The sequence below is a fragment of the Mustela lutreola genome, chromosome 2 (genome assembly GCF_030435805.1).
Source record: "Mustela lutreola isolate mMusLut2 chromosome 2, mMusLut2.pri, whole genome shotgun sequence".
In the NCBI taxonomy this organism is placed as follows: Eukaryota; Metazoa; Chordata; class Mammalia; order Carnivora; family Mustelidae; genus Mustela; species Mustela lutreola.
In genome coordinates this window covers 30,429,023-30,443,499 of record NC_081291.1, presented here as the reverse complement: position 1 = coordinate 30,443,499, position 14,477 = coordinate 30,429,023, and the positions used below count along the sequence as shown (strand labels likewise).

General features: G+C 43.8%; 1 protein-coding gene across 5 annotated transcripts in view; it reads right to left on the bottom strand.

Moving 5' to 3' along the window:
• The window catches only part of PTPRG (protein tyrosine phosphatase receptor type G), a 703,069-nt gene that overhangs the window by 155,354 nt on the left and 533,238 nt on the right, over nucleotides 1-14,477 (bottom strand). For all 5 annotated transcript variants that reach the window (XM_059161377.1, XM_059161376.1, XM_059161378.1 and 2 more), the window contains one exon: nucleotides 8,893-8,959. In XM_059161377.1, coding sequence (XP_059017360.1) covers nucleotides 8,893-8,959 — 67 coding nt within the window. The remainder of the gene's footprint in view (nucleotides 1-8,892; nucleotides 8,960-14,477) is intronic.

The window sequence follows — 14,477 nt, the reverse complement described above, 5'->3', positions numbered from 1 at the left end:
AGGTGGAACCCCAAAGGGACGGAGAGATGCAGCAATTTGTGCAGGATTCAAAACCAGGACAGCTGGAACTCTGAAGCACTGTTCAGAATCTTTGCAGAAACCAATGTTCCTAAGAATCACAATATAGGTGAGAAATAACAAATTCCAATTCTTTAGAAATATTCCTTAACACAGACTTTTCAAAAAACTCATTCCAAAGTTCTAATTGCTTATTCATGTGAACACATGAGATTACTTTGCAGGTGAAGAATATTAGTGTTTTTAATCTTCAGCAACAAGAATGGGAAGGACAGAAGAAAAAAAAAAAAGGATTCTCATGATATTAAAATTTTCCTAAAGGCAAGGAAAAGCTTGTTCATCTTACTCAACACCTTATCTATCACTTCTTAGGCCCTCCATAGATGGGACAATGGTTAGACTTATTAAAGAAGCTTCAAGTTCACATATACAAAACAGGCAAGAACCTCTCAAGCCTTATCAGTACATCTCTGGGCCATCTTCTTGCTGCCAGTTTGTCATGACACAGACTATTTCCACCTAAATAGTTTAATTTTCCCCAAAAGTCCCTTGTTCTGGGATTTGTCCTTTTCTTCCAAAGTTCATGCAAGATACTTTTCAGGAACTTGAGCCATTTAGCCTCAAACAGAGAGTTTATGTCCAGATCTCAGACCCCGGGGATAATCTCAATAGTGCCAGAGTGATGACAGACTCTGGTCCTGTTAAGTATTTCTTCATTTGCCCCTTCCACAGTCTACGCGATGAACCCCAATCAGAGGCAGGTGGTGTGACCTTGGCAGAGAAGAGAGGGGGAGATGGTCTAGGAGTCATGAGAGCCACTCTCAAGTCATGAAGACCTTACTTCAAGTCACTCAGCCAAGGCTTGCTTTGCATGCCCTTCTGTATAATGGGGGGCATGAGAGCTGTGTCTCAGAGGCTTTGTTGGGGATTCAGCGGTGCCTGTCAGGCCAATGAGACCCTTGCCTGGTATGGAGCCAGCGTGTACCCACACAGCAGCATGGGGAGCCTTTGTTTTTAGACCTGAGACGCGAGTCTCCATCCCCCTTGTTTCTGATTTCCTTCTTCTCAATTCCCAAAGAAGTTATTGGCTCTCAAAGTCATCTCTTAATGATAGAATCCCAAGGCAGCCGCACTTCTTTCTTTGGCTTGTTATCAACTTGTAGATAAACAAACAGCCTGTCAGGGTGCTTACAGTGAAAAGTTTTTTTTTTTTGTTTGTTTGTTTTTTTTTTTTAAAGATTTTATTTATTTATTTGACAGACAGATCACAAGTAGGCAGAGAGGCAGGCAGAGAGAGAGAGGAGGAAGCAGGCTCTCCGTGGAGCAGAGAGCCCGATGTGGGGCTCAATCCCAGGACCCTGAGATCATGACCTGAGCTGAAGGCAGAGGCTTTAACCCACTGAGCCCTGAGTGAAAAGTTTTTTAAAAAGTGCTGTCGATCCTCCTCTTTGCTTGCTGCAAAGCATCCTAGTACCTCATGTATCCCAGAGGAAAGCACTGTCAGAGTCTCTTACTTTCCTTTTTTTTTTTTTTTAAAGATTTTATTTATTTGACAGAGATCACAAGTAGGCAGAGAGGCAGGCATAGAGAGAGGAAAGGAAGCAGGCTCCCTGTTGAGCAGAGAGCCTGATTCGGGGCTCAATCCCAGGACCCTGGGATCATGACCTGAGCTGAAGGCAGAGGTTTTAACCTACTGAGCCACCCAGGCGCTGCCAGTATCTCTTACTTTCTAAAACTAGTGACTGTCTTTGATTGTAAAATTTAACACACCTTCAGCAAGATGCCTAAAACATAAATAGATAACGTAAATATACTAAAGTGAGCCCTGGAGTGACCAGAACAGAAGAAGCCCCTGTCACCCTCCCTGGGCAGGTGCCTCATCACTTTCCGAACCTGCCTCTAGAAGTAATCACCATCTTCTTTTGGAAAGTAATCATGACTTTGCCTTTCCTTTAGTGTTTTACCCTATGCACTCTTCAGCCTCTTGCTTCACTTTGTGGTTCTCAGATGTGCCACGGTTTGGGGAGAGGCATAAGATTCCAACCCTTTCCATCAGGGTGTAATGTTCTCTTGCAGGCCTGCATTGGGTTTATCTAGCTTGCTGAAGACAGGCCTGTGAGGCATTTCTAGGAAAAACAATGCCACAAACATTTTTGTACGCATCTCACGGTACACTTTTATCTGCGTTTTTTGGGGGACATGCTTGGGAGCTGGAGTACTGAATCAGTGTGGCTAAATACCACCAAACTGCTTCCAGAAAAGTGTGAGAGTTCCCAGCATTCCCAGCCTTGCTTACACTGGACACTCTCAGGATTTTTAACATTTAACTATGTGGTGCATGCCGCCGGATTCTGTTTGAGCTCCATGCATGTATTATCTAGGAGAAGTCACTGTGCAATATACATGGGCTACTCTTTCATTTACAAACAACTGAATGTATAAGGGGACAGTAGGGTAAATTTGTATATTATTACCTATGTCATCATCCTCCTGGTCAAGATATGTAATATTTTTATCATCCAAGGAAATTCCCTTATGTTTCTTCTCGTTTACTATATCCCTCTGCCTCAGTATTCTGGCTTTTATCACCAAAGGTGAGTTTTGTCTGTTCTTGAACTTGACAGAAAGGGAAGTAGGCGGTATGTGCTCTCCTGTTTTCATGTAAATGAAAGAGCGCATTGTTTTTCATTGCTGTACAATATTTCATGGCCTGCTTATTCTACAACTTGCATATGTAGGTGGACATCTGGGCTGGTTCCACTCTGGGGCCATTATAAACAAAGCCCCCATGGGCAAATCTTTCTGTGGACATTTCTCTTGGGTACATACCAACATGTGGACTTGCCACCTCAGAGGATAAGGCAGAGGTGCGACATGGGCAGAAATGGCCACGTTGCTTTCTGAGAGGCTGGGCCATCTGCATCTCCTCCACAGTTGTCCTGAGGTCCCAATGGTACCATGTCCTGGCCTGTCTTCTTTTTAATTAGTGACTGTGGTGAGTGATGTATCAGCTGCTGTGTAAAAGAAAGCCTAGCCACTGTTTTAGAAGAAATTTAGACCACTCCAGGTCTGGATTCTCTTCCAGATTATTCTTGATTATAGGAACCTTCATCCTAGCAAGCAGAATATGGAAAGAAAAGAGCAGATCCAGCTGCATCAACTCCTACCACCATGTGGAAAAGCTTGGCCAGGTGGTCACGTATGTTCCCAAGTTTCCTTTATTTCTCCCCTTTCTGTCAAATGCCTAGATTGAACTCTAGCTATTCCATGACCTTGTCTGTAGATTTGGTGAGTGGATGAGTATCCCAGGGTCCCAGGGCAGGGGAGAAAATGGGTATGAACACCCCCAAAATGAATCCAAGTGAATAAAGAGTCAGTCGGGGAAGCTATTCTGCAAAGAGAGTTTTGATCCTGACACAGCCCCAACTTCCATCACTGTAAAGCTTGTGCCTTTCTTTAATTGCAGGGTGTTCTCCGGTGATCATTTATTTACTTGTACTTTCACTGACAGCCTTCTTGGAAGAACCTGGGGAGGGAGGACAAGGGGATGAGCCGTCTGGCTCTGGCCAGGGTCTGAAGCAATTTCTATCTGCCCCCCTCACATTTCCTCTGAAGGAGAAAGGCACTGTTCCTGCTCACTAAGGAAGATGATGGTGGGGGGATGGGAGTCAAAGCTCAACATCCAAGCAGTTGCTACTAGCAAGTTTCCTTGCAAAAATACAAAAATGGCTGGGGCGCCTAGGTGGCTCAGTGGGTTAAGCCTCTGCCTTTGGCTCAGGTCATGATCTCAGGGTCCTGGGATCGAGGCCCACATCGGGCTCTCTGCTCAGCAGGGAGCCTGCTTCCTCCTCTCTCTCTGCCTGTCTCTCTGCCTACTTGAGATCTCTCTCTCTGTCAAATAAATAAATAAAATCTTTTTAAAAAAAAATACGGGTCTTTAAAAAAAAAAAAGGTCTCTCTTAGATGATGGATAAGAAGGAGTGGTTCAGGTTTTGATTCATTTTCACGATACTCTAGAATACATACACAAACAGCCTGCTAGATTTTCTTTGGGTGGATATTATAAAAAAAAGAAAGGAAAAGCAGGTAATCAAAAAATGTGAAAGTAAGAAAAAAAAATCAAAACTTTTTAATTGACATAGGATATAATGTACATTTCTGAGCATCGGTCAATTAGGTAAGACCAGCTGTCGGGAATGGTTGTGTTTCTATACCAATGTACATACAAGTTGGGTTTTTTCCCTTTTTTCCCCTTTAATGGGATAAAAAAAAAAAAAAAAAGAACTAGACTGTTTTTTGGAACCAGTATTTCTATTAGGTGTGACTTCTACTAAGTGCTGGTTGCTGAATACAAAAAGCACTGTAAATGACCAAGTCCATGCTATGACTAGGATTCACAGTTTCTCCCTAGATCTTTCCTCCATGGTGGGTCTTGGGAGGGTGTAAGCGAAACAGCCGACAACACACATTTTAATGCTTCCATCTACATTCAATGGATAGATGGGACCAGAATCAATGGCAAATCACATCTCTCCATTCTATTTATATTTCTTCATGGCTCTCAAGTTTGTAAAAATCACAATTTACATGGGAACAGGAACACATAAGAAACAACACTTCATGTTTGCCAAGAGGTTTCTAGATCTCTCTCGCCAGCAGCAGACACCATGTTGCTGAGCGCAGAGCAGAGCCTCAAACAAGCTCCATGCACTTCTACCACCAAAGACCTCCATCGACTATGGCGCTGCCCGAAAGCTTGACCTCTCACTTCTCCTGCATGGTCTCTACACACTCTGGAGGTCTCAGTGGTCACTTTACCTGAGGTGCTGCCTCCACCCCCCACCCCAGTCTGAGTTAAACCTGCTGTTCCCCACTCTTCATCACAATGGCAATGATTAACCGTGTGTGTCCCCAGAGACTTTATAAATGCGAGGAGGGCAGCTCTAGGTCTGTTGTGTGCTCCATCTGCCTAGCTTCATGGTCCGCCTTGATGAGGCACTTACTAAATATGCATGAGAGGACCACACACTGCTTCTAAGAATCTGTGAGCATTTTAAGAGTGAGGGGACCCAATAAAAACCTCTTTGGAAATGGGATTAGGAAGGAAGATAGGAACATCCATGCCAGCCAAGGGAGGTACATGCCCAAGATCTTCCTTCCAGAGACAAGCTGTCACGAGGAGCCAGGTTAGCAGGCAGCCGACAGCTTCTGCCCCTTCAAGGCTGAACACGGCATTCTCACGTCGTCTGGTCTTGATAGGATGCTCTCGCCGGTGACTCCACATGGCAGGAGAACCCAACACAGGACACCTCTCACAGGCCGTCTTGGCCCTGGGGTGGTTCAGGGACCCCCCAGGACATTCTGAGAGCTGCCTTCAGGCAGTCCTCCCAGATTCCTTCCCCATTCAGAGATATCAGATCTGTACTGCGGTGCTGACCCTGTCCCCACGCGGCCCTGCTTCTTTCCTCTCCTCTTTAGCCCTCTTTGCCAACAAATTCACCTGCACTGAAAACCCCACCTTGCTGTCTGACTCACAGAGGCCCCTGATGACCATATGCCAAGTACGACTGCAGGAGTGACCAGATTTCTCATTGTCATTTCAGCTGAAAGAATGTGCAAGCTTTTTCCTATTAAAAAAAAAAAAAAAAAAAAAAAAAAAACACTTTCGCTTAATGAGGAATTAACATTCTAAGATATGGCTCCCAGAGCTGATGAAATAAAACAAATTCTGAACTGTAACAGAAATCCATATTGATTTTTCCTTTTTACACATTTCTATCATCATTTCCAAGCCAGAGAGTCTGTGAATGGCACGATTATTTATGTCCCATCAAATTAACAGATCATTCAATTCCCTCGCAGGACCTTCAACTTACAGATGCTTCTAGTTCCAACAAAAGTTGTTTTAGCCATTTCAAATGTTCACTCTCTGTTGGAAGAACGACGAAAGAGAGGACAGTTACCACAATGGAAGTCAGCAACAGCCCCAAAACTGGGGGCGGGGTCAAAGTCAGGTTTCCAAGATGTTCTCATATTCCCTTCTCTTCCCAGTCAAAGCAAATCTCAAGTGGCCTTTGGTTTTTCCTTCTCTTCTCCCAGTTTTGTATTTTCACTTATTTGTAGGTTTATCTGACTCACTGACTTGGCTAACATTTACTGAGCATCTGTCATTGGCCACACATGCAGGAGGTCTTGCCCTCACGAAGCTGATGGTTTAGTAGGTAACATATGAGTAAATAAAGCACACAGTTATTTCAGATACTTTTCAGGGGTTTGAAGAAAGTAACTTAGGATGACGTGACAGGGAACCACGGGAGTGGGGAGCGGGTGGGGCATTTGACAGGATAATAAAGAAAGAACTGTCTGAGGAGGCTCAAATCTGAACTGAGACCTAAAATGATAAAGGGAGACATCCTTGTGATGAGCTGAGGCAAGAACCTTCTGGACAGAAGCCGCAGAAACAGCAAATGCAAAAGCTGGGAGTGACAGCACTCTAGGCAGGTTGGAGGAAAATAGAGGTGGCCCCTCACCTCACCTCACTTCCCTTCCAGACACCTCCCTGCGTCTCTCAATCACACACAGGGGGCCTGTCACTCTTTTTTGCTGTCTAAGTAAGTAAACTCCCTTTTGCAGGGAATTATTTCTGATAGGTCTCCTCTGACTTCTCCACTAGGAAGTAGTGTTGAAACCACATCCCAGAACATCTCTGCCACCCTCCCTGGGCCAGTAAACATAGAAAAGCGTACACAGAACAGCCTTGTTCTGTGGATAATGAGCAAGGATAACACGATTATGCTAGCACAGAGCGCATGAACTAAATGATGACTACCCAGTCAGTTTACAGAGATTTTGGGATCTGGGAGCTAGGTAGAAGCTTCTGCTTACTTTTAACATATGGGATTTCCTTCAATTATAGTTGTGGAGATAAGAACACACAGATCTACTTAAATGCCATAGCTGGTGAAATGCTTCCTCGCAGACCAAAGAATTGGTACCTATTTCGAAGATTCGAAATGGTGTGTTTGTTTTTATTATATATATATATATATATTTTTTTTAAGATTTTATTTATTTATTTGAAAGACAGATCACAAGTAGGCAGAGTAGCAGGCAGAGAGACAGGGGGAAGCAGTCTCCCTGCTGAGCAGAGAGCCCGATGTGTGGCTCTATCCCATGATTCTGAGATCATGACCTGAGCCGAAGGCAAAGGCTTAACCCACTGAGCCACCCAGGCACCCCTGTTTTTATTATATTTTATGAAGATTTTATTCATTTGTCAGAAAGAGAGAGAGCAAGCAGGCAGAGAGGCAGGCAGAGGGACGGGGGAAGCAGGCTCCCCGCTGAGCAAGGAGCCCGATGTGGGACTTGATCCAAGGACCCTAGGATCACGACCCAAGCTGAAGGCAGTGGCTTAACCAACTGAGCCACCCAGGTGCCATTGTGTTTGTTTTTAAACAGGACTAAAAGTTCATGGGGAAGAAGATCTATTCATCATTTACTACATTTCAAGCCCCCAAACTCAGTCTACACTACGAATTTCTGGAAGGAGTTTGACCGACTCGGTACCCATGGGGATCTTCTGGGAAAGGAGCTCAGAATGCACAACGCGTTGCCCCCATACCACCTTGCTTTGCACTTTCGAGGCTGCCCAGAGTACAAAGCGAATATGCTTACTGTCCAAAACCACCCCCGCTGTTACCAACAGCAAAGCACAAATGTTCAGGCAGAAACAGTTTGGGTAAAGGTGCCCTGTTCTCTGGCCACACAGCCAAATCCAGCTCTGCGTGAGGCCTTCGCTTCGAGACACAAACTGAAACTGAGAGGAAGCCGTGGAAACTTGCCACCCATGAAAAGCTCTAGGTGGGTGTCTTTGGCCACATCACCTTCCTACTTTTACTCACTGTATTACTGTTACCTGCTGCACGACTGAATGGTTCTAAGACCGGGACAATTACATCCCAAATCCTACTCACTTCCACTGCACGCTGACAACTGGTTTTAGCTTCCCTGAGAGAAATGGGGGAAGAGGTCTGGGAAGCTCTGCCGAGTCGGCTAATGTGGAAAGACAATCCCCCCAGAAAGGTGTGAAGATGTTTTATCACAGCTGTGGAGATGAAGGGGAGATTTATTATGGTTACTAATGCTATTTCTGTCAATGTCTTTGGAATTCTAATTAGATGATTAAAACTTCGCAAATCATTACATTACCTCTAAGACTCCACACATCCCTGCGACAAGGGTACTTTTGAAATCAGAGGATCCTGATGTCATAGGTAATGAAGCGTCACCAATAATAAAGTAGCAGGGAAATTCCTCCAATAAAAACCAGTTGGGAAAGACAGAACCCATTTATCTTACTTTATCTTCCAGTTTTATGCCTGGGGATACGATGCCTGCTACACAGAACACGGCCTAGCTTTTCCCATGCTAGGAGCTGGTGATGCTAGCTCACATGCAGCCAAGTTTAATGACTTGTCGCAGCTACTTAAATTTTTTCCCCCTGAAATCTGAGAGGCAAATCAAGAAATTTATTAATGCAAAGATACACGAAAGAAGAATATTTTTAAGGGAGACATGAGACAGTGGCAGGTTCGGCGCATACCAATGGTGGCTCTTTGGGTGCTTTGATTAATAACATATGCATTCAAAGTGGTACCTGAAGAGAAACAAATTGCTTACTGTTAACCCAGATCCCTTTGCAGGTAATAAATGGGCGTGCTCTTTACCCATCAAATAATGGCTCTCATGCCCTTCAACATCAGTGGGTGAAGAATGGGTGTCACCCTCTGTCCTCTACAAGATAACCCCATTCCTTTAGGTAAAGACCTTAGCTGTTCACATCCCAGTAAAAAGAAGCGTACGTGGCTTACTTACCATGATGTACGACGCCCTTCAACCCATGGATAATAGGATCCAGTGCGGAATTGTCCCTTGGACTGACCTACATGTAAAGGAAACATGATTGGTTAAATCTGTTCTGGCATCAGACACAACAGCCTCAGTTTAATCTTGCAAAGAGAAGGGGGGGTGGAAATAGATGTTATCTAGCGGGCTGTGTAGGTCTTACATAGACCACGGCTCTCACCAAACACAAAAGATTTATGACATCATGAAATCAAGGGAGGAAGTCTAAATCAAAAGAAAGAAACTTCTCAGAATATATCAGAACGGGAGAGAAATACCACAGTCCTAGTAAAATCTTAAAAAGCAACTGTAAGACTTTTCTTTTGCTTTTGTTTTATTAAAAGTACACCCGGATCTGCTAAAGTCATTGAAAGTCATCAAAGAGTAATCCATCATTGACTGAATATTTCAATACCTTCTTGTGATGTGTTTTTTTTCCTCTCCTTCTTAGAAAATGGATCTGTGCCCTGCCAGCCTCCTCTTCTTTCTAAGGCTCCCAGTCTCCTGTGCTTTACCTCATACTAAAAGAGAAATCTCTAAGAGTCAAAGCAAGAGAGGGGAGGACACGACAGGAGGGGAGCCTGAAGAGACAGTGTCTCCCAACATCATTTCTCCCTGGGGTTTTTAATTCCCCCAGAAGTCAAGCCTCTTACCTATTCTTTCCCTAATTTGCTAATATTACTCAGCACAAATTCTCATCTGTGCCCCTTCCATAAGGCTACAGTTCCACCAGCATATTGTAATTTTGGTATTGAGGTACTTTCTTTCAGACACATTATTGAAATATTTACAAATGAAATGGAATGATATCTAGATTTTAGTCCGAAATAATCCAGGAGTGGAGAGCCATACAGGAAGCAAGCAAGGCATAGATGCAGGGAGACTGACACTCATTCCATCATTTATGACCTTAAATGATGCGTATCGAGTGGGTCTTGATATAATTTTCTCTACTTTTGTGGATGACTGACTCTTCCCAAATAGTTTCGCAAAATCCATTCTCTGTGGTCAGCATATCTCCTGACTTTTTTTTTTTTTTTTCAGGAGTAGTATTTCTACTTAATCCATTTTTAACATAATGAAGTTGAGATATAGGTGAACCTTTCAGCACATAGCAAGACCCAACTTGATATCTCCTAGTTAATTTAGGCCATCTTAGGTGAAAATTTGAAGGTAACTAAAAATTTTCCATATTCCTTCTGCCCCGTACAAATGGTCCATTGGGTTCTGCTCCTAGTTTGTTCTCCGACAATACCCACACTTCATGCATTTCTTTCTCTTTTTTGCTTCAGCATCTCCAAGTCAGAGTAGTGGTTCTCAACTGCAGATGGATTTTACCTATCTCCCACTCTCCACCTCCACCCACAGGACATCAGGCCATGACTGTAGACATTGTTGGCTGTCATAAGTAGGGTTGAAGGGGGAGGGGCTACTAGCATCACAAGGATAGAGGCAGGGCTGCTGCTAAAAATTTCATAATGTTCAGAATAGCCCCCCATGGCAAGAAATTATCTGGCCCAAGGTGTCAATGGGGCAGAAGTTGAGGTTGAGAAATTCGGGTTACGTGTTCTATGAGGTCACAGCGATTACCTACTAATGTCTGGAGCCCTGAGTTATGACTAAATTCCAACACAGGTTTGAATAAACATACATAGACACATTATGTATGGTGTTAGGTTTACAGACTAATAAAGTGAGGTGGAATTTGGTACTATGTCGTGAACACCACAGGTACTTTAAAAAGGGTAAGTGACTAGGAACTGTGTATGTGTCAGATAGCCAAGGTGGAATTCTGGGAGCTGGCCTTGGCGTACCTCCAAATTGCCTGACAGAAAGTCCTAGGCAGGGCTTTAATGTACTGGAGGAGCACTAAACATTCCTCAAAGGCAAATAATCACAAAAAATACACCAAAATGAAACATTCATATTTACCATAGCAAATACTTGCCAACATTTTATAAACATGGTCAAAAATGGAATCACAACTTAAGAATGCAAGATAAGTGAGTCTACCAGTCAATGTGGCCAAGTTTCCAAAGTGAAAGAATAAAGTAAGAGCTGAGAGAAATATCCCATATCACACTGAAGTCAGAGATAAAAACGTGGTCTTCCTTCTCCAGATTCAGTCAGGCATAGAAGTTTAGGCCAGTTCAACCACCTGTAGTTACTCTCACATCTGTGGGAAATGGCAAAAGGGCCACAAACTCCCGCCCTCCACATCACACGTACCTCTTCGATTTGACTCAGCCACTCTTCCCATCAAGAATGTAGATCAGTGTCTCCCCTCTTTGAAACTGGGTTTGACCACATGACTTGCTTTGGCCAGTGGGACATTAGCAAACATGATGTAGGGAGGAACTTACAAAGGCCTGCCTACCAGAGGTTTATCCTCTCTTGCTACTCTTTGAAATTCTGAGACCACCCTGAGAATCCCAGGCGAGCCTCATGGAGGGGGAGATGACATGGAACAGACAGGCAGTCTGAGCTGAGGTCATTCCAGACTCACCCGCCTCAGAAGAACTACCCCAAGTTTGCAGAGACCACCCAAACTGGTCCCAATCAGAAGAACTGGCCATCGAACCTACAGTCATAAAGCAGTAATTGTTGTGTTAACTAATTTGGATCATTTGTTACAGCATAAAGTTTACCTGTAGAGTTTCTAGAATGTGTAGAAGTGGAAGACTGGGGACAGATTATGATGCCAATGATTTTTGCTTATGATTTGTCATAACAGTTTCTCAGTGAGAGTCCACATACCAAGACACAGCATTTGCCATCAACCCAATTAATAATGTGTTTTGCAAAAACCATGTTACTCCTCCTCTACCATGGAAGTATTTCACAGATACTTTAATTTCCAATCCCAATTGTGGATGTTTTCTAATCAGGGGGACCCTTTAATGTATTCAGTCTTATTTAATGATGAGAAAACTCAAAGAAAATGTTCCTAACCTCCCATGACTTATGCCCACCAATAACATGTGAGAGGAAAACAACCAGGCAAACTAATCCAGGTTTACTTTCTGACCACCTCTGGCTACAGTATCTCCATATCTAATTCCTCAGGTCCAGTCTCATTAAAGCTTAAGGGCCTGACCCCAGACTCTAAGCAAGTCCATACATGAAAACACCTTCTACAAAGCCCATTCACCTCCACAACCCCTATGGCTAGTTTCCATGGCCGGGATTGAGAAGATGTATCAGGAGAAGGGAAGAAAATAACAGAGATTATTGGCTGGTCCAAGTAACTCACTAATAATACTGAGCTTACTCTCCAGTCTGTGTCTTGGTTCCAAAACTCAGGGTGGGAATCCAAATAGCATGCTAATAAGTGGGTTTGTTCCAGTAAAGGCACAACCCTCACTGATAAATCCCTTCCATTTACTGTTTCAATCAATTTGGCACTTAAAAAAAAAAAATCATGAACATAAGCTAAGCAATTTGGACAGCTTTGAAATATGCCAACAGTGAAGAAGGCTATTTGAGCACAACCCGTATTTACATTCTGGTCTCCATCCAGAGTAGAGAGGGCCAAAGGGTGGGGGAAAAATGAAATTCTGAGTCAGAGACGCACCTTACAGCTTCAGTGTCCTCACCTGTAAAATGGGAACATGATTTCGCAATGCCATCCTGAGGATAACATGTGCAAAGTTGGAGTGTCCTGCTGAATCCAAATGCAGCATTCAAGAGGGATGGAGGTGACTGGGCAACAACCTGACCCAAACAGTCACATTTCAATGAATGTCAAACAACAGCAATTTCATCCCTGAACTTCTCAATGTACTCGGCTCTAAACGTAATACCTACTTGAGCTCACGTTTCAAAAGATCCAAATTTATGTTTTATTATTTGACATCCACTCAGTTTCATAATATGCTGCTCCTTTTAAACCCACACGAGGAGCTTTCCTGGCTCTTGAAATTTGCCACCTTCCACTTTGAGATCAAAGGAGTTACACAGTAATACTGAGAAGGTGGCAATTGCACAAATGAGCTTAAAATGGCCTCGAAGAAATGGGAACCCCCTCCCTTCCCCCCGCGGTCTGTGCTATCACAGCAAAACTTAGCTCCTGGCCCTTTCATTTCGGAGCAGCTTTCCTGGCATTAGTCATCTTCAAAAGGACAGCATGCCCGTGACAGAGGGCTCTGAATTAAAGCCTTTAAGTTGTCTTTAGATATAACAAACTACACAGAGACATTAGCAATACAGGAAACTGTGACACGTAGCTTTGGGCAAAAGGCCAGATTCATAGGAATGCCTGATGAAATCTAATCTTCATAACATTCTCTTCCCAAAAAATAGACCATGTTAAGGACTGAACCAACTATCAGTTTCATAACTGCATTATCCATCATGTCTAGAGCTGTGTCTGGAATCCAGGCCCTTAGGAGGACCTGTGGTCTCTCCTGCCAGATGCAAGATGAAATGGAAGCAGAGAGGCTCCAGCAGACTGTATGCGCCTGCATTCAGATATCTGCCTCCATCTACTTTTCCAGTCCACCGTGCCATTTGGCCCTTGACTTGGATCCTGATAATCTTCCATCTATCAAGTCCTGGCCATCTGCTAACTAGGATGGCCAAGACAACCTACTTGCCTTGAATCCGACATCGCCAGCTGCTTCTTTAGTCCTATAAACGTAACATCCAGCCAATATCCTCTTGTGGGAAAAAGGATTTATGCCTGCTGGGAGTGAATGGCTACACCATTAAACCATGCCTGCAAAGGAAAGTAATGAACAGCAGGACCAGAGTCCCCACATGGCCTTCCTGAACTGCAGAGGCGATGATCCATCCCCTCTGAAGCTTAGTGGGTAACTGTGTCCTCTGATCAGGACAAGGGCAGGCACTTCTCAGGAGATCTGATTTCAGATCTGATTCTCCTCTTCTTCCCACGGCTCCTACCTACCTAAAGAGCCATGTAGCAAGGATGCCTCACCTTCTTTCATTCTGACCTGCACTCACCACATTTTGGTTCAAGATGCCATCAAGAGCTTCCTGGCTCAAACCATTCATAACTTGGCTACGGTCACAAACTGCATTTCGACTAGGCGTGACCCAGAGACAGAACACAGACCAGATTTCTTTCTTAATAAATTAAACACTGACCAGTAATGTGTCTATGTTCAAGGACACAAGCATAGCTTCACACCACTAACTAACACCTGATCCACAATGAGAACATCGTTTTTCTCCTGAGTTCCCATAAGGAAAGTCCATACTCACAAACACTGCTTTTCTTCATGTACAGCCTACAGCCTCCATTTCCAATGGGAGAAATTTCTTTTTTTCTCTTCTGACATCCTACTGATGTTTTCTGTTGTTTCCTGACGTTCTCATGGGATTACAAAAGGTCTTGGTGCATTTGGTACCTCTAAGTACATGGAATAAAGTCAGAGAGAAATCAAACACCCAATCCAGAATGGGGCATGGCAGAGGGAAAAGGAGCTCTGTGAAGCTATAGGGCCTTTCATGGAAGGAGGGATTTTAGTCTCTCCAGTCAGCTAAACGCAAGTCACCAAGGGTGGACTCCTGGCCAGGGGGCTTGGTTCAACTTG